At 46.4% G+C, this 21,269-nt stretch overlaps 1 protein-coding gene across 3 annotated transcripts in view; it reads right to left on the bottom strand.

Moving 5' to 3' along the window:
• The window catches only part of SLC2A9 (solute carrier family 2 member 9), a 255,542-nt gene that overhangs the window by 157,534 nt on the left and 76,739 nt on the right, over nucleotides 1-21,269 (bottom strand). For all 3 annotated transcript variants that reach the window (XM_049630307.1, XM_049630310.1, XM_049630309.1), the window contains one exon: nucleotides 13,770-13,894. In XM_049630307.1, the coding sequence (XP_049486264.1) occupies nucleotides 13,770-13,894 (125 nt within the window). The remainder of the gene's footprint in view (nucleotides 1-13,769; nucleotides 13,895-21,269) is intronic.

Consider the following 21,269-nt stretch of genomic DNA (forward strand, 5'->3'; position numbering starts at 1 on the left):
GGTGGTGATGGTGGTCGTGGTGATAGTGAAGGTGGTGGTAGTGATGATGATGATGATGGTGATGATGACGGTGATGGTGGTGGTGATGGAGGTGGTAGCGGTGATGGTGGTGGTGATGATGGTGACGGTGGTAGTAGTGGAAAGGTGGTGATGGTGGAGAAGATGATGGTGCCAGTGGAAGATGTGGTGATGATGGAGAAGGTGATGGCGGTGGTGGAAGAGGTGGTGGTCATGGTGGTGATGATGGTAGAGGTGGTGGTGATGGTGGTGATGATAATGCCGATGGAGGAGGTGGTGGCAGTGGTGGCGAGAGTGGCAATGAGAGCGGAGGTAGTGGTAGCAGACGGTACTGGTGGTGTTTAGCAGCCAACACGCCTAGTGCTTACCAAGGAGCGGGATCCTTCTTATCTCTACATTTATTAACTTACCTATTTTCATAGTAACCCACTGAAGTAAATGTACTATCGTTATCCTTATTCTAAATATGAGGAAACTGAGGCACAAATGGAGTAACTTTCCCAAATCACCAAGTGATGGCCAGAGAGGCCCGAAGAGATTATTTTGCCCAACAGGTCAGGTCTCCGATTCTAGAACTTGAGCTTCTCCCACTAGCTGACCGTGTCTCTTTATGTAAGTCACGGGACTCAGGTAGGGTAGATACTATTATACCCATTTTACAACATTTTATAGGGTGCCTGTCAGTTTCAAGAAGCCCAGTTTTCCACCTGTACCTGGGCAAGGCTATTCTCAAATCCCTTTACAGGCCCACAAAGGTCTATAGACCTTATCGCAGGCTGACTCACGGCTCGTCTGGAGCACAGACCGCACACCCAGAGCCACACTGCCTCCCGGGGAGAATCCCTGTAACTTACGGGCCATGAGGCCTCGGCTTCCCTTTCTGCAGATGGGCTAAGAACTGAGCCTAACTGCACAGGGCGGCTGGGAGAGTAGGCGTCTGCTCACTGTGCAGTGCTCTACAAATCAGTGCCGACAGCACTCATTCTTATTGCCTGACTTTTCACCACACTGTGAGGGCATCAAACATTTCTTTCCTGCCCTGGCCTCCCCATGCCTCTCGCACCTCCCGACACACTCTAGGTACCAATCAACGTGCTTCAAGTTAAGCTGAATCCGCCCCAGTCGCTAGCCGTCAGAGAGACCCTTCCTTTAAAAAAAAAAAAATTCGGGGCGCCTGGGTGGCTCAGTCAGTTAAGCATCTGGCTCTTGATTTCAGCTCAGGTCATGATCTTGCAGTTGTGAGATCGAGCCCTGCATCGGGCTCCGTGATAAGCATGGAGCCTGCTTGGAATTCTCTGTCTCTCTCTCTGGTCCTCACCTGCTCTCTCTCTGTCTCTTTCAAAAAAAAAAAAAAAAAAAAAAAAAAACATTAAAAAAAAAAAATTAGGAGAGGGACTATGTGACCCAATTTATAAGCTGAGGATCTTTTTCACTGCATCTCAGCCCAGAACAACTTTTCCTGCCTCACCAGAAAGGCAAACACGCTTAAGTACAAAGAGATGGGAATTATCTGCAAAGTCACAACATAAGCCAGATGCTGTTTGAATTTTTATCCAAAATACACACGCTGAAAACAGCTGGCCTCGTGGAAGCACTGGCTGGCCAGGGACCAGCTTGGCACCTTGCTGCCTGGGGTGGGGAGCACCACAGGGGGAGACACGTACAAGGACTCAAGTCCCAGAGCCCCGGCTTCCTCGCCAGGTGACCTTGATCAAGTCAATTAGCTTCTCCTAGCCTCGGCTTCCTGATCTATAAAATTAGGGTAATAATTGCTGTCTATTTCTGTTGCAGTGGCAATGAAATTATCACACATAAGGCTTCTGCCTCACGTGTGGTCACTTGACAGGCACTTAAAAAACTGTCAGTTTCCTTTCCCCAATGCTCCTCCTCCCCGCTGGGGCTAATCACCTCTCAAAAAATGATAAAGCTGGTGGGAAAGAGGCGTCGAGGTGGCGGTGAAGGGCACAGAGCCACAGCTGGTACAATAATTATACCCCCTTCACACAGGTGCTGTGCACAGGTGAGATGTATGTGAAATGCTTTGCAGGTGCCTGCATACAGTAAGCTGTCGATAAGTGGTGGCTGTTCTCATCTCCCAGCTGTGAAATGACATGGCAAAATGCGATGCTGGTGGCTAAACTGGGGCCGAATGAGGAGGCAGTCTACATGAAAGCCACCACATGCCAGTTGGCTGGGGACTGTCCTGGTTTTAGCACTGGAAGTCCTGCGACCCAGGCAAACCAGGGGGTAGGTCATCCAAGGCCCGTAGTGCTGCACCAGGCATCCCACACCCCTGAGTGGCCTCTCTCGACCCACGACCCCCATCTCTTGCCACTCTTCCTCCCCAGGGGCCCCCAGCCTTGGGGTTTGCTGAACCCCAGGCGCATACTGACTGTAGGATATTGGCCTTTGCTGCTCTGTTTATCTGGAACCTTGGTTGTCACAGCCCCATAAGCTGACCCCCGCCTGTGCTTCCTGTCTTACTAAGCCCCCAGCAAAGTGACCTCATTTGGAAGTTGTTTGTAGATGTACTCAAGTTAAGAGGAGGTCATACCGGATAAGGGTGGGTCCTAAATTCAATCACTGGCATCCTTATAAGAGGTCATGTGAAGATACCGAGAAGGAGGCCATGTGAAGATGGGGACAGGGACAAGAGAGACGCCAGTCAGGGAAGGCCAAGGGGTGCAGAGCACAGAACAGATTCACCCTCAGAGCCTCGGGAAGGAACAAAGCCTGCCCGCACCTTGATGTTGGGCTTCTGGCCTCTGAACTCTAATAGCATGATCTCTATTGTTTGAGGCCCGCCCCCGGGAGACTAGCACACCTCCTCACTGAGGCCTTCCCTGGCCACCTGCTGGAACTGGCCCCTTCCCCAGCTCTTTGTCTCTGCATCCAGTCCTGGCTCCCCCGAGTGCTTAGTGCTTTCCTCATGTTTCTTGTTTGGCATTTACTCGATCGTCTGTTTCCTCACCCACAGCCACAGTGAAGCTCCCTGAGAGCACGGCACCTGCAGCGCCAGCCCTGGGACAGACAGGGGCTTGATTAACATGTATTATGGGGGCCTGGGTGGCTCAGTCGGTTAAGGTCAGACTCTTGATTTCGGCTCAGGTCACGATCTTGCGGTATGTAGGTTCAAACCCCGCGTCAGGCTCTGCGCTGATGGTGCAGAGCCTGCTTGGGATTCTCTCTCTGTCTCTGCCTGTCTCTCTGCCTCTCTCTCAGTCTCTCTCTCTCTGCCCCTCCCCTACTCTCTCTCTCTCTCAAAATAAATAAATAAAAAAGAAACAAACCAGGTACTGAATGGGTTCCCGCCCACTACTGCTCTACTGTTATTTGTTTAATCCTGGCTCAGAAAGGCCAGGGTCAGCAGATACCAGCGATCTGGAGTCACGGACCCTGGCAGGCTGGTCCCTGGTTACAACTGTGGTCTATGGGAGCAGGCCCCCCGGTGGGCAGTCAGACAGCGAGCAGAGACTCCGAGAAGTGAGCAGAGGGCACCATGCCTCGTATCTAAAACATCACAACAGTCCCAATGTACCGAGTCTGCTACACCTTCCAGAAGGCCTTCCCCTTCCTCAGGGTGCACGGTCCGATGGTGTGCAAGGAGCAGTCAGGGCACACGCCCTCACACAGGCGAGCTTAGCTCTCCGATTCCTCTCAGAGTCCAATTGGATTGTCAGCTCTTAGCCCCCAAAAAGCAGAAGGGACCTCGGAAAACATTTTCTAGGGAAATCAGAGATGCTGAAAGAAATACTCTAGGGACACCTGGAAATGTACATTTTCCTACTGGGGTAAAGAAAAAGTTGAGTCCAGTCCAAAGTATTTACTGAATGTAGTAAGTCTTGACTTTTGAAAATCAAATTATGACATATACTTTTTAAAGAGTTTTTTCAATGTTTATTTATTTTTGAGAGAGAGAGAAAGCAGAGTGTGAGCAGGGGTGGGGAGGGGCAGAGAGAGAGAGGGAGACACAGAACTCGAAGCAGGATCCGGGCTCCAAGCTGTCAGCCCAGAGCCCGATGCGGGGCTTGAACTCACAAACCGCGAGATCATGACCCGAGCCGAAGTCAGACACTCAACCAACTGAGCCACCCAGGCGCCCCAAATTATGACATATATTTTTAAATCGCGCAGATAATACACATGTAGTCTGATGAATCATCACAAAATGCGCACGCCTGTGCAACTCCCACCCAGGTCAAGAATCAACCTACACACACACACACACACACACACACACACACACACACACACACACAAGAATCAACCTACAATACCAGCCCCCCGGAAGCCGCACCCTGTGCTTCCTCAGGACCACCATCCTCTCCCTTTTCCCCCAAGGTCACCACCAGCCTGATGCTGTCACCAAAGATGGATGTACACAGAATCACAGGGGAAGGGGATGTATTTCTCTGGTATTTCATCTCTTTTGTGTTTCTCACAGACGTGAAATGCATCCGTGCTGTAGCACACAGCTGTAATCTGTTCGTTTTTATTGCTGTGTCATATTCCAACGTGTGAGAGTATCACAATTCATCCACCTTCCCATTGAGGGACACTTCGGCGCTCTCCAGTTTGGGATTAACACTAACAGTGCCCCATAAACATGCTTACACAAGTGTGTAGATGCACATGTATGGAAATATATATATACGGCAACCATAAGATATGTATGTTCAGTTTTGGTAGATAAATCCAGTTTCCCCAAATTATCACACCAATTTACACCTTTATAAGAGACGTATGAAATACTTTGCTCCACATTTTTGCCAATATTTGGCATTACTGGTCTTTTTAATTTTTAGCAATTGTGGTTTTAATGTGCATTTCCTTAATTACGAGTGAGATTTATTTTATTTACTTTAATTTCCAGTGTAGTTAACACACAGTGTTCTATGGGTTTCAGATGTACAATCTAGTGATTCGACACTTCCACACATCACCCAGTGCTCATCACAAGTGCCCTCCTTAGTCCCCATCACCTATTTCACCCATCCCCCCACCCCCCTCCCCTCTGGTGACATCAGTTTGTTCTCTATGTAGGTAAGAGTCTGTTTCTTGGTTTGTCTCTCTCTTTTCTTTTGCTTGTTTACTGTTTCTCAAATTCCACATACGAGTGAAATCACATGGTATTTGTCTTTCTCTGACTTATCTCACTTAGAATAGTAGTCTCTAGCTCCATCCACGTTGTTGCAAATGACAAGGCTTCATTCTTTTTGACGGCTGAGTAATATTCCATGACATCTCACATCTTTTTTACCCCATCATCTATCGACAGACACTTTGGGCTGCTTCCATAGTTTGGCCACTGTAAATAATGCTGCTATAAACATGGGGTGCATGTATCCCTTTGAATTAGGGTTTTTGTATTTTTGGGGTAAGTAGTGTGATTACTGGGTCATAGATTAGTTCTGTTTTTAACTTTTTGAGGAATACTAATGTAACTTGTGAAAATGCCTATTTTGCCTCTTAGCCATTTTTGTAAGAGATGTTCTGTCTTTTTATTATTGATTTGTAAGAGTTCTTAATGTATTCTGTGTATGAGCCCTTTGTCAATTTCATTCATTGCGAATATTTTCCTGCTCTCTGTGGTTTGTCCCTTCATTAATGGTGATTTTTTTGTATGAATAGAAAGAAGTCTTTAATTTTAATGTAGTTCAATTTATCAATTCTTTTACTTTAAACTAGTGCTGTTCTGTCCTGTTTAAGAAATCTTTCTGTGTCCTAAGATGATGAAAATATTATATGGTATGTTACCTTCTAGGATATTTATGGTTTTACCTCTCATCTTTAGAGCTATAATCTACCTGGGATTGATTGTGCGTATGAAGTCAAGGAGCGTTCAGGTTTCATTTGTAATGGCATTAAAATGTCAGGTGTCAATACAAATGCAGTTATTTGCCACCTTGGATGGCGCAATCTGGACTTTATCCCTAAGACAACTCCCCAGAGAGAAGCAGCAGCAGAAAAATACAGATAACAACTCTTGACCCATAAGCCTCTGTTCTGCAAAAACAGCTACGATGTACCAATAATAACTTAAGTTATACCTGTAGAAATTTCCTGACCATAGACATAAGCAAAAAGGGGTTCTTTCACGGTTGCTGGGATTATTACTTTCCTTCCCGGTTACCCCAGGAACTCATGTTTCCGGAAAGATGCAATACATAGAAACATTTCATTTAAAATAAATTTCACATAAAACATTCCAAGCATAAAAACACAGGTGCATATTAACATCTGCTCCCTTCTTGGAGTCTGCAGTCCCCGTCAGACTACCACTGGGTCCTGTTCCCATATAGCACAATCACAACTGAGTACCAGCCTGCCAGGGGCTGCAATTCCCAACCACCGGTGACCCCAACTGACCCGACATCATTTATTGAAAAGACGCTCTTCCCTTCAGCTCTCCAGCTACACCTTCACCATAGATAAGTGTCCATATATGTATGGCTCAGCTTCAGAAGTCTCATTTCTAGTCCACTGATGTATTTCTCTCTCTTTGCACCAATCTGCACTGTCTGAACCACTGTAACTTTCTAACCGTTGATGCCCCACAGATTAAGTTCTCCCATTTTTCTTTTTCTGGAAGATAATCTTGTGAATTCTCAGCACTTTGTATTCCCATGTACATTTTAGAAGCAGTCTGAAATTTCCATTTTACAAAACCTGCTTGGATTTGCTTGGGTTTGTATCGAATCTATAGATCAGTATAGAGGGAACATCATTATAATGTTGTCTTCCAACTTGTGAATATGGAATACCCCCCATGTATGTGTCTAATTTCTTTCCATAATATTTTATAGATTTTTGTGTAGATAATAAGGAGATTAGAAATTGCACATTTCCCACTAGACTTATTCGTGGGTATTTGATGGTTTTTACAGCCTTTTAAATGGTATAGTTTATAAATTTCATTTTCTACATAAGAATACAATTGCTTTTAGTGTCTCGACCTTATGTATAGAATAAAATTGCATTTAGTGTTACAAGTACACAAGTATGATGACTTTTTATCCAGAGACCCTGGTAGCCAAATCCACTCACTCATTCTAAAGTTTATTTATAGATTTAGATGTTTTATGCATTCATGACATCTGTGACAGATGACAGTTTTAGTTCATCTTTTCCAATCTTTATACCTTGTGTTAAAAAAAATTTTATTTGCCTCGTTGCATTAGCTAGGACCTCTCGTACTGTGTTGACTCAGAGTGGTGACAGCATGTATTTTGTGTTGCTCCTGAGCTCAGAGAAAAACCTATCAACATCTTAGTACTGAGTATGATGACTGCTGTAGGTCTGGGTAGACAGCCTTCATTAGTATAAGGAAATTTTCTTCTATTCCTCGTTGGTTAGAGTTGTTTTTACATTTTTTTTTTTTACCATAAGTGGATACTGAACATTATCAACTGTTTTTTCTGCATATGTCAAAATCATCATATAATTTTGTCTTCAAATATATTCTGTAAATATGATGAATCACCCTGACTGATTCTAAAATGTTAATCCAATCTTCCACTGCTGACGTAACTCAGCTAGGTCTTGACCTATTATCTTTTTATGTTTTATGTTGTTTATCGTTGAAATTGTTCGCTAAGTCTTTGCTTAGGATTTTTATATCTATGTTCCTTAATGATATTGGCCTGTAATTTTTTCCCTGTAGAGTTCTTATAAGGATATGCTATCCAGGATACACTCATCTTATCAAATGAGCTGGGAAATATCCCCCCTGGAAATGTTTATACAGAATTGGTGTTGTTCTCTCTTAAGGAAGCTTTGAATCACCTTTGTTGGGAGGTTTTTAATTATATGTTCAACTTATTTAATAGAATAGAACTATTCAGATACTCTAATTCTTCTTACATCATTATTGGTTAAGATTTCTCTTTCTAGGCATTTGTACACTTTAAGTTTTCAAATATATCACATCACAATATATTCTTATCTCTCTAATGCTTCAGGAGCTGGCCATTTAAACCCTAATATTAGTTATTAATTCCTTCTCTTTTTATAAATAGTTTCACAAGGGTTTAGCAATGTTATTAATCTTTTATAGAACTCACTTTGATCTTGCTGATGCAATCCAATGAAAATTCCCTTCCCAACTTCTTGAGACGGAAATTTAGATTACTGATTTTTAGCTTTTTGCATTTGAGGTTATAAATTTTACTCGAAGTATGCCTGTAGCTGTAGTCCACAAATTTTGAGATGTCTTGTGTAGTATTTTCATTATCATTTAATCCAAACTATTTTAAAATTTCCATTGTGATTTCTTTTTGTCCCTCTGGTTACTCAGAAATACACGTTCATTACTTGGAGCGTATGTCACTTATATCTTAGTTTCCAAACCTGTGAAGATTTTCTACTTATACTTTTATAATTAGCTTCTAACTTAATTCTGTTGTGGTCAGAGAACATAGTCTAATATTAATCCTTTTAAATGTGTTGAGACTTGCTTTATGGCTCATCATATGGTTGACTTTTGTAAATGGCCCATGAAAGCTAAAAAGAAACGTGTGTTTAACAGTTCTAAAGTTTAATGTTAATATGTTAATTAGCTCATATTTGTTAACTGTGTCATTCAAACATTCTAGCTACTACTGATGTTTCTGTCCACTCGTTTTATCCATGGCTGAGACAGTATTTCTCATTTCAGTTTGGCTAACTTTTAGCTTATACTCACTTTCAGTTTATACATTTTGATGCTTTTTATTAAGTGCATATCAAATTTAGAATTATTATATTCCTGACAAACTGAATGCTTCATCATCATGAAACCTCTCTCGTTGTCTTTAGTAATCTTTGTTGCCTTCAGATCTACTTAGACTCTTATCAGTACTGCCGAACCATATTTACGGGCTTGGGTTTGCCTGGGATTGCTTTTTCTATTATTTTATTTTCAATCTTCCTATGTCTTTACATCTAAGATACAAACAGCATATACACAGGTATTTGATTTATCCAGTGTAACCATTTTTATCTTTTTTTAAAAAAATTTTTTAATGTTTATTTTTGAGAGAGAGAGAGAGAGAGAGACAGAGCATGAGCAGGGGAGGGGCAGAGCGAGAGGGGCAGACACTGAATTGGAAGCAGGTTCCAGGCTCCAAGCTGTCAGCACAGAGCCTGACACCGGGCTTGAACTCACAGACTGCGAGATCATGACCTGAGCCGAAGTCGGACGCTCAACCGACTGAGCCACCTAGGCGCCCCACCATTTTTATCTTTTAATTGGAGTACTGAGTCTATTTAGTGTTATTCTTGTGTTTAAATATAACATCTTACCATTTGCTGTTCTATATGGCACTCTCCTATATTCGGTTTTCTCTCCTCTCTTGCCTTGTTTAGGATTAAGTATTTTTAAGTCATTTGATTGTTGTTATGTTATTTTCTCTTCTTCAAATTATTGCTCTAGAGGTCATTTCATGAATCTGTGTCTTAATGAAATCTAATATAAAGTAGTACATTTAGTATTTCCCAGACAATGCAAAGAATTTAATACACTCCAATTTCATGTACTGCCTTCCTGATTTATATGCTATTTTAGTTGTGTATTTTAATTTTTCTGTCTTCTTCTCTTCACACAGGCACACACACACAGACATGCACACACACAGAAACACACACAGACACACACACACACCCCTGTATGGTACCTGAACATCGTCAGGTAGCTGTTATCTGTACTGTACATGTGAGGAAAGGGATAGAGGGACAGAGAAGTCTGTCTGAGGTCACCCAGATGGTAGGTAGCAGGGCTGGGACCAGAATCCATCCTTCAGAACACCTCACATGCTCTCTGTCATGTTAAAATTTGACTCAAATCATAACATATGCTCTTACTTCACAATCTCCTATTGTCTGATGCTGTTTAATGAGTAAACGACATAGCTCCATGTGGCATGCGAGGTTCAGAAGTTTCAAGAGACCATTCAAGATAGTAGGTCTAAGGTGAGTACAAAAGGAGCCAAAGCAGATTTTTTTGTAGAGTTGGTAGAAACCTCAGCTACCAGAGTCCACTCCTCCTTATTTTCTAGATGACATTACTAGGGTCCAGAGAGGTGAAATGATGGTCCCAAAGTCACCTGGCAAGTCAATGGTGGAACCAGAACTTAAAGTCACTTCCTTGACCCTGATTTTATATTCCTTCCATGTCATATGCTTCTCTAAATGCTACTGTTCATATTTGTCCACCAGAGAGCCCCTAATGCAGCAGGGGGGTGCATCAGAGAGCTCCTAATGCATGGACACAGGCTTGCACCCCTAGGAGTGTGGGCAGCACTGGGAGGGCTTGGCAGGAACCTGTCCAACACAATCTTCCACAAACACAAAACATTTTCAATGTAAAAATGTGTTTGTTTGTTTGTTTGTTTATTGGCCAAGCTTTTTAGAAAAAGGACACTTCAGGAAGGCATCCTGGGTTTCTGCTGTGGTTCCAAATACTGCCCGCAAACCCGGCTTGAGCAGCACAGACTCTGCAAAGCCTCTAGGCTCATCACTCGGCTTTAAATTATGTATTACAAGCCAGACAGTCCACTCATCTGCTGCCCAGAAATTTTCCTTTCTTCCTGATCAACTGCCTCACCTCAAATGCCTGCTCAAAAGCAGGTCCCCGTCTCTGCTTTGAGAGGGCCTGGTGAGCATAAACGACCTGAAGCTTCCACATCGTGGGCCAGCTGCAACAGGCTATTCTCCAGAAGTCAGAGGGTCTGATTTTTTTCTCCCCTCCTTGTTCTTACTTTTTGTCTTCTGCTTCTTTTTGAAAAGCTCCTCAGAAAAGGGGTCTAACAGACACGTGTCTTGAATACGTGGCCTTGTAAAAATGGTATCGCTCTTCAAATCCGGCTTTTTCTTAGTTAAGGAAATTCAGAGAGCAGCTAACTATGTGTAGTAAGTGTGGCCTCCCCCAGAATAGCTGGAGAGGAAGACAACTGGGAGAGGGTGATGGATAAAATCTAAACCTGCCAGAGACGCCCTCCGCGGGGGAAGGTCCCTCATGCTGCACCTCACCTGACCTTTCTCATCGGCAGGCGGGGCCTGTGAAACCAGACATCTCGGTCCAAATCTGGGATCTACACCTTATTCACTGAGAATAAAAACAATGGCAGCACTAAGGGCAACGATGCCGTCACCAATCTCAGCGCTGGGCGAAGGCACGAGATGCCTGGAACGAACGAAGCGCCACACAGGCAGCCTCTCGGTTCGTTTTCACACGCCCACCAGCAGGGCCTCGCGATGAAGACTCAGAGGCTAAGACAGCGAGCGGAAGGCTGCTCTTCACAGTCCTTGAGTCTGCATCCTCGGGGGCTTAGGTCCCTCTGACACGGACTGTGCGCCTGGTCATGAGATTCGGCCTGGCCGAGGTGACCCCGACAGACGTGCCACAAGCAGTGACCTGACAAGCGCTTGCACGGCGGGTCCTGCCCAGTTGCCACTCTCTGGAACTCTGAGGATCCCCTGGGAAGAGACCCTGTGGAGCAGAGACGAGCTGGCCCCTGCGACCCCAACTCAGCTGCCGACAACCAAACAGGCGAGTGAGGCCATCTGAAGTCGCCTCACAGCGCTCGAGAGAGCCCAGAGGAGAGCCGCAGAGCTGCCTCGGATCAGAACTGCCCCACCAGCCCATAGACTTACAAAGTCAGCCAAAACCATTACTGCTGGGGCGCCTGGGTGACTCAGTGGGTTAAGCGTCCAACTTCAGCTCAGGTCATGATCTCATGGTTCATGAGTTCGAGCCCCACGTCAGGCTCTGTGCTGACAGCTCGGAGCCTGGAGCCTGGAGCCTGCTTTGGATTCTGTGTGTCTCTCTCTCTCTACCCCTCCCCCACTCGTGCTCTGTCACTCTCTCAAAAATTAACATTTAAAAAAATTACTGCTTTAAGCCCTTATGTTTCAGTTTTTTATATTTTATTTTTGGTAGCAAAATCTAAGTGATTCAAAGCCATGAAATAAGCTAGGTGAGTGGGAGAACCCAGACAGTGCAAACCCATAGCCCTCAGCCTTAACCATGCTACAATCGCATGTGTCTGAGCCTCAGTGTCCTCCAGGTAAAATGACAACAACGTAACAGTCCTTCAGCATTAGATCAGAGCACAACAACCCAGTTAACCATCACTGGTTAACTGTGAGACACCATGTAAAGCCAGGCATTATTCTTACCAATGAACATTTTCTAGAGCCATCTCTTTCTACCTGAATACCAAGACAGAGGAGTAATTTCACCCTGAGTCTGGGTTATTACTGATCCTGAGTATTTCCCACCAGCAGCGCAGGGGAGGGGTGGGAAGTCTCGCCCCCTGACCTTCCTCAGGCCCTCACTCTCCTGCTCACCTCTGCCTGAGGCACGTTTGTTGTTCAGCTCACTCCTAAAGCCTGGGGCCTGCAGCCTGCAGCCTGCAAGAATCAGCAAGGAAGGGAATGAGCCTTTAATGAGCTCACAAGTTTGGCAGATTTTATATGTGTATATGGCGTCCTGTCAGCCTGTGACAGCCCTTCAAAGCAGGTGTTATTTCCATTTTACAAATGGGGAAACCAAGGCCATTAAGCACCTTGTCAGAAGTCAGTGATCGGTAAGCAGCAGACCTCAGAGCAAAGGCAGAGATCTCTAATCCAAAAGCTTGCAAGCTTCCCACAAATGCCTGAAAGTATTACCTTCCACACTCACAGTATTTAGAAAAAAGCAAGGTTGGTTGGTCGGTTGGCCGGTCAGCTGGTTTTACTAATATATTTGGAGGCCCCTGCTCTCACAGCCCACAGCCAGCAGCCGGCTGCACCTCGCAGCCTCGCGGCCGCCACCTCACCCCACCACAGCTATTCCCCTTGGACAACTGGCTCCCCGATTCCACTCTTCTCTATACAGAAGCAGGAGGAATCTTACGGAAAAAACAACCAGCTCATGTCACATCACCCTCGGCACAAATCCTACAATGCCCTGCGTGATCTGAGCGGCCCCTCTTCAACCTCATCTACAACTCTCCTCCCACTCACCAAGCTCCAGCCGTGCTGGCCTCCTCACTCTCCAAGCACGACTCCACCACAGGGCCAGTGCACTGTTCTCTTGGCCACGAACCCCATTCCCCCGACATTTACTTGGTCCTCACTCCTGGTTCATGCTGGTCTTTGCTCATGTGTTTCCTCCTCTGAGCAGTCCTCCCTGACTGCCCTACCTAAAATAGTCCCCACTCTCCTCCTGCCCTGCTTCATTTCTCTCCTAGGGCTTGACACTACCTACCTTATATATCTAATTATGTGTCTGTCCACCCACTAGAATGTAAGCTGCACGGGTAGGGACTGGGGCATTTCACTCACCACTGTGCCCCCGGCATGGAGAAGAATGCTAGGCACAGCAGGGGCTCCACAAATACTCAGTGAATACACGAAGGAATGAATAAGTCAGAGTCCGGACAGGAAATACAACCCTCATTGAAACTCCCCTGGAAACCACAGACAATCTCAGAATATGAATTTTACAGTGAAGATGACAAAGCAAAAGGCATGACGTACTGAAAACCATCCAGGTCTTTGGAGTTGACTTTGGTTTCTACCAGGCAGTGTTTCTCAATTAGCCTGCTAGAGCCTCATGAGTGGTTCACCTCACGGGACTGTCCCCTTCATGCAGACTTTCTGCATCTTTGGTCCCTGGCAACTCAACACTAGTAGGAGCCCAGTCCTGTGACAGCTTCAAACACCACTCACATTTCGAAGCACCCCCGAGGAACGCATTACTGCCTCGTGCAGTAATGGTTAAGGCTTACCTCCATCCATGCCCATGATGAAGCGTCCCACGATGAGCATTTCAAAGGCTCCTGCCTGGAGAGAACAGGCCATGAGCAGTGCAGCAGATATCGCAAACCCATTGTTGACCAGCAGAGTGTGCTTCCTGGAAAAAAAGGAGTGGTTTGATGAGGAGGCCCACCGTGAGGATGTTGACCTATCCATCCCAGGAGCAGGGGTCACGCCCTTCAGAAGGGACAGCAGAGTGAGATTCAGGCACAGTGGAAAGAACATTGACCTAAGGGTCAGGAACAGGGCCCAGAATCCCACCGATCCCTACTGCCACCTTTGGTTGTATGACCCTGAGCAAGGCACTTCCCCCTCCTGGGTTCACCACTAAGGCTAATTAAGTCACCTTCAAAGGCAGTGCCACATTTCACGAATTCCCTGATGCAATACTGTATTTCATCAACTCTAAGACCTTCACTTAACATTTCTAAAGTCAAGATGTGCCTTATAATCCTTGAGTCAGAGTTCAAGCATGAAAATGGAAACCACTCTAGTGATTTTAGCAGAGAGAATTTAACATAGGGAGTTGGTTAAGCAGGTATTGGGGAACTCAGATGTCAAAAGGGGGATCTCTGAAGACAGGGTGCTGCCCACGTGGTGCTGACACTTTGGGGGCTTGGAAGAAGGGCCCTCAAGACCTGGCTTATCTTCAAGGGTGGGCACTGGCCCGCTGGGGCTGTTCTTCTGAGGGGCACAGTGTTCTGAGGTGTAGACAAAGGCTGGGAACTAGACTCACTGCTGGGACTAGCAGGAATTTCAGCCAAACGGGACCAAGCCCCTTGCCCCTCCTCCTCCAGTGTGGCTCTTGTGTGCCTCTTATCAAATGGCAGATGAGACATGCAGGTCCCAGCCTCTGCATCACAGGGCAGAGCATTGAGGGTAAGTCTGGAGCTGAGAGACCACAGTCTGAAAACCAGCACAGTGTCCTATAGCTTTAATTAGCAGCCTTTCCCTTTCTCTTTCTCCCCCTTCCTTCCTTCCTTCCTTCCTTCCTACCTTCCTTCCTTCCTTTCCTTCCTTCCTTCCTTCCTTCTTTCCTCCCTCCCTCCCTCCCTTTCCTTCCTTTCTTCCTATCCCTTTCTCTTCCTTCCTTCTTTCCTTCCTTCCATCCTTCCTTCTCTGCATTTCGTGTAACAATGCTTCTTATACATGAGGACATCTTCGATTTGATAAATTACAGCCCTAAGTGTGAGGTTGAACTAATTCCTCTTGAACAAGATCAGTCAAATTCCTATGGCAATTATTCCTATAGCTGCTCTGTGCCGGGACTGCTGTCACTGTTCTGGTAACATGTCTCTAAGACCTCATGGTTGAGAATCATGACTTGTTTGGGGCCTGGAGACCTGGGTCCCTGCACCAGTTGTATCTTTTATGAGCTAGGTGACTATACTTTATTTACTGCTCTGTGTTTTCCTTTACTCATTTACAGAATGATAATAGCTCACACATACTAAATTCTTGCTCTATGATAAACCCTGTTCTAAGCACTTTACAGGAGTAGCTCATTTCCTGCTCAAAATGACCCTATGAGGTAGATACTTCATTATCCTTATTCTATAGATAAGTTAACCAGGATATAAACAAATTAGAAATTTAGGCCATACAACTAGTGAGTTAAGAGCTGGAAAAAAACATCATAGCTTCTCACAGGATATTTTTTCCCTAAAAAATCAATGAGTTAACAAATATTAAATTGTTTTGTAAATTGGAAGAAGCTAGAGACCTGAAAGGGGACTTTGTTATTACTTTTGTGAGTTAGAGGCCTTAAACTCCAGGCCGGGGCTCTTTCCACTATTTCTTATTTATCTCAAACTTTCCACTAAACTTTTTCCTCCTGCCTACATCTTCTTGGAGAATCCCAAAGCTAATCACACTTTCACGATGGCACGAAGACTGGTTCAACATCTTCTATAATGTGAACTGAAAAAGCCCAGGTCTCCCTTATTTAAACAAATTATGATACATCTATGTAATGGTACGTTATGTAGACATTAAAACAGAAGTAGCTTTCTATATTCTGATACAGGAAGATCTCCAAGATATATTGTCAAGTGTAAAGAACAAGGTACAGAACTTTGCATAGAATGTTCAACAATTTGTGTGATAAAGGAATGTGTGTGTGTGTGTGTGTGCGCACGCACGCACATGCACATGCATGCAAAAACAGACACAAACCTTGGAAAAGATACACAAAAAACTGGTATCACAAGTTGCCCCCAGGAAGGGGTTCTGATTGGCTGGGGGAGAGAAATACAATGGAAGCCTTCTACTTTACATTCGTTTGGTCCTTTTAAAAGTTATGCCATATGAATGTATTATTTATTCAAAACATAAATACAATCTCACTGTCAAAAAGTTAATTTAAGTGGATGCCATGAGGGGAAAATTATGATTTAGCCAAGACTTAAAACAGAAATTCCAATCTAGGCTGACCTCCCTCATTTTTTTTTTTTTAAGGTTTATTTACTTTTGAGAGAGAAAGAGAGACAGAGCACAAGTAGGGGAGGGGCAGAGAGACAGAGACACAGAATCTGAAGCAGGCTTCAGCCTCTGCAATGTCAGCATAGAACCCGACATGGGGCTCGAGCCCACAAACCGCGAGATCATGACCTGAGCTGAAGTCAGACGCTTAACCGTCTGAGCCACTCAGGCGCCCCTGACCTCCCTTATTGTGATACAGCAGGTCGCAGTCTCAGGATTCAAGAAGACAAACCCAAGGGCACTAATTTTGTTATCAGCGAGGCTTCAGAGCACAATGAGAATACTCTGGTGGCCCGTGTGTGCGCAGTGCTCACGGCCCTTCCCTCAGTCCTCTGAGGGTCTGACAGGTCAGTCCTAGGAAGGAAGCAGGGCAGTGGTGAAAAGACCTGTGCCCTCACGGGGGCGAGGGCTTTCACTGGCGTGTCTGCTCAGCAAACACGTAGTGAGCGTAAGACACAGGGTTTGCCACAGGGAGTAAGTCAATCCCCATCCTCACCCTTAGGGGCTTTAAAACCTAGTTAGGGACACAGAAGAATAAACTGTCACACAGAAATCAATTAGAAGTAAAGATATCGGGTCTCGGAGTGTGTAAGTGGGAACTGTGTGTCATTTGCCTGGCTACCCCGGGACCCTTTCTCTGTTCTGTTGTGGCAAAGGGAACTAGAACTACATTTCCCAGGCTCCCTTCCTTCCCAGCTCCCTGGCAGGACTGGCCAATGAGAGGTCTGATGTTGTCTTCTGTGGGGAAGAGGAGAGGCTGGGCATCTCCCTATGGTCCCACTCCCACTTTGGCAGGTGCGTCGGCTCCTTGGCCCCAGCCTTCTCCCTGTGGTGCCAGCAACCTGCCCCCTTCCGCGGAGCGGGCCTGGCTTGGGGGCCCTGGCAATGCTGTCTCTGCCTTCCGTCCCAGGTGTGGTAGTGGCTTGTGTGTGAAAAGTGATTTCTCCCAACAAGCCAAAACGTTCTCCCTGTAGGTCCATCTCTGACCCCAGTTCTACTCCTTGAGACCTCACAGCCCAAATCTTGTGGGTGTAGAGTCCAGTGTAAGTCAAGGATGTGAAGAGGTTGTCGAGAGAGGGGAAGCAGGACAGGATTGCTGAGGCTGGCCAGACTCAGGGGGTTCTTGGATGTTGGACAAGACAGCATGTTCCATGACCCGTAGACAGGGAGAAATAAAGGGCTTGACCAGGAAGCAGACCCGACCCCTGGGCTCCTACTCCAGTTAAACTGGGCCCTTGATGCTAGAGTGATGGTAATGATATTCATGGCACTAATACTGGCATTACTGAGTGCTTCTCAAGGCTATAGCTGCTCATCAGATTCAACGACATCACATAAGAAGAGAGACTCTTGGGTCCACCCCTAGAGAATCCCAATCCTTGACACAGACTCCACAAGAGACCTTTAGAAGAATCTAGAAAGAGCATGGCTTTTACATAAATCATCTCGTGTCATTCACTTCATCTTTCACACCTGTAGCTGGCAGCATTCGTGAGCTGGGCAATTCACAGAGGAAGAGGTGGAGGTGTCACAGGTGGGGACCACCTCACTCCCCACCCTGCTCCACCCCCCCCCCCCCCCCACTGCACCGAGTTCACCAGCCCACCTGCATTTGGCTAAAACCACCCCTGGGGGGTAAGGTGCAGTCTCCTGCACCCTGGCTGTCCGCCACCTAGAAGAATCCATCCCTTAACTACTCCATCATTTCCGTGCGAACACAGCAGACTATGGTCTCCCTTGACCCTCAGCCCTCTGAAGCCACTGCCCCTTATCTCCGCTTCCCCTTTAGAGTGAAACTCCCTGAAGACTACCGTCTGTTTGCCTTCCCTTCTGTCCTTGTCCCTCTCTGATTGGATCATTGCCACCGCTCCGGGGAGACTGCCTTTGTGAAGACGATCAGGATCACGCGCCTCAACAAACACCACTGACAGTTCTGCACCCCCCCCCCCCCCCCCCCCTCCCCCCCCCCCCGGTACAGCCTCCCAGCAGCATGCGATACGGACAGCCACGGGCTCTTTCTGGAAACACAGTCTTCTCCGGGACATCTGGGATCACGCCCTCTCCTGTTTTCTGCCTACCAGCCTCCCCTTCTCAGTGTCAAGCCTGGTCTGTCCTCTCTCTCCACTCCCTCCTTGGGTGACTTCACCCAGCTGTGACCTTAGCTGATGACAATCCCAACTGTATCTCTGGCCTGGACTCATCTCAATCCAGACTTACATGCCACACTGCCTCCTAGACATTTCCACTTGCATGTCCAGCAGGCATCTGAAGCCATGTATCTTTAAAATAGAACTCTTGGGGCACCTGCGTGGCTTAGTTGGTTGAGCAGCTGACTCTTGATTTCGGCTCAGGTCATGATCTCAGGGTTGTGAATTCCAGCCCCACATCAGGCTCTGCGCTGTGTGGAATCTGCTTGGGATTCTCTCATCCCTCTCTCTCTCTGCCCTTCCTCACTCCCTGGTGCATGCGTGCACATTCTCTCTCTCTCAAAATAAATACATAAAATGAAATGAAATGAAATGAAATGAAATAAAATAAAATAAAATAAAATAAAATAAAATAAACTCAACTCTTGGGGTGCCTGGGTGGCTCAGTCAGTTCAGCGTCTGACTTTGGCTCAGGTCATGATCTCACAGTTCGTAGGTTCAAGCCCCGCGTCGGGCTCTGTGCTGACAGCCCAGAGCCTGGAGGCTGCTTCAGATTCTGTGTCTCCCTCTCTCTCTGCTCCTCCCCCACTTGCATTCGGTCTCTCTCCCCAAAACAAATAAACATTAAAAAAAATAGAACTCATGCATCCCCACTGCTAACCGCCCCCCACAAAGGCATCCAAACCCCTCTTTCCACAGTCTTCCCCTTCTGAGTAAATAAAACCTCCACCTTCCTAGGGGCTTAGACCAAAAATAGGGGAATAATAATTACATCTCTTATTTTCCTTCCTGCCTGCATCACTGAGTCCCGCCTACACTGCTTCCAGAGTATATCCCTGAGCGGAGCGCTTCTTTCCGTTTCTGGTCCACAGTCCGGCAGAGGGGCAGGCCACCACCATCTCACCCTCAGACGGATGCAGGATGGCTTAGGTGGCTCCCGTTTCCACTCTTGCCCTCCTGTAGGATTCAGGGTCCACAGAACGGCCAGAGTGATCCTTGCAAAGCAAACACTGACACACTTCCCCTTACCTAAAACCTTCCCACTGCGCTTGGGACAAACCTCTCGCCAGGGCCCAAACAACCTTGCATGACATGGCCTTGGCCACACCGTCCGATACTCGTGCCTTTGTGCTCACGAGGCTTCCCGCCATCTCTTGGGTGTGCCGGGCAGCTTCCTGATTCACGACCCGTGTCATGGGTGCCCCTCGATCCATTCGTCTTATCTCACTGAAGTGACTGAAATGCCACCTCTGACACTATCTGATGTGACTACTCCCCCAGCTGCAGAGCCCATCCCCCACAATCTTATCACCCTATTTTCTTTGCAGCCCCCACAACACGGGAGTTTAGTTTACATATTTATTTGCGTTTATGTTGGCACGTGCCCCTACCGGATTATAAGCTCCATGCGTGCAGAGATTTTTATCTTGTCACTGTAGCCCCAGGCACTAAGCCAGTTGCTGGTACAGGCAGGTGCCCCATTCAAATTTGTTGCATAAATGAAGGAGTAAATTCTAGATGCTGAGCCGGGTTTCCCCCATGTGGCCCAGCTCTGGCCTGTTCTGAGTCTTACTTTAGCTTCTAGGTCTGTGGGCAGGACACACGCTGTTCTCCTGAATCTACCTCCAATACTATTCCTGCTTGGACAGTTCAGCCACATGCTAACTGAACAACTGTGGGTGGGTTTCCCACCCTCCCTGAGCCTTGGTTTCCACCCCTGTAAAATGGGTGCAACAATGTCCACCTTCTAAGTCTCCTGTAAGAATCAGATGATTTACGCAAAGTGCTTAGGATGACACCTGGAACTTATTTGGAGCCTCAGTAAACTGAAAACCAATCCATGGTGAGAGCTAACATCCTCTGGGTACTTGCTATGTCTCAGGCACTATTTGAAGTACTTTATACTCACTGGACACCCTATGCATTAGGTAATCTTGCTACCCCATGTCCCACGTGAGGAAATAGATCTAGAACTGGAGTACTTGGTCAGGTTCACATACTGTGAAATGGGAGGCTTAGCGTTCCAGTCACCCTGATACTAAGCCCCCCACAATGGCGGCTGCTATATTTACTCACAGTCATTCATTCTTTCAACAGATGTTCACTCATTCAACTGACATTCATGCACTCAACACAACGTCTAAGTGTGGACTGAGTGCTGAACACCATTCTAAGTTCTGGCATATAGCTGCCACCATGACCCAGTCCCCACTCTTCATGTTCTCAATAAACAAGTAAAAGACAAAGACTGTAGAGAAAACTAATACAGGAGAGGGGAGGAATTTTACTCAGGGAGACATCTGGGAAGGTGATATCTAAGCACAGACTTGAAGAAGGAATACAGACCAGCCATATGGATATCAGAGAGCAGCAATCTTGGCAGGGAGGTACTAACAGTCAGACATGGGTTATTTTCAGGTACACCAGTGAGGCCAGCACAGCTGGAAGCAGAGGAAGACAGGAAAGCAAATAGTAGAAGTGAGGGCAGAGAGACTGGAGGGGGAGCTAGTAAGGGTCTTGTAGGAGCCACCATGGCAACTTGGGTTCCCACCTGGAGAGAGACGGGCAGCCACCGGACGATTCTAAGGAGAGGGGTGCCATGGCCTGACTAACATATTAACAAGATCGCGCAGACTTCTGTGTCGACCGTGGGCTGAAGAAATAAGTACAGAAACAGGGAGACTGGCTGGGAAGCTCCTGCAGCGGACCAGGCAAGTGCCAATGATAATTCGCACCAGGACGGGAGCGGTGGAGGTGGTGAGACGTGGTCAGAGCCCCGTGTGTTTTGAAGACAGTTGATGGGCTTTGCATTTGGATTGGACAGAGGTACAGAGAAAGAAGAGT

This window comes from Panthera uncia, chromosome B1, assembly GCF_023721935.1.
Source record: "Panthera uncia isolate 11264 chromosome B1, Puncia_PCG_1.0, whole genome shotgun sequence".
Classification (NCBI taxonomy): domain Eukaryota; kingdom Metazoa; phylum Chordata; class Mammalia; order Carnivora; family Felidae; genus Panthera; species Panthera uncia.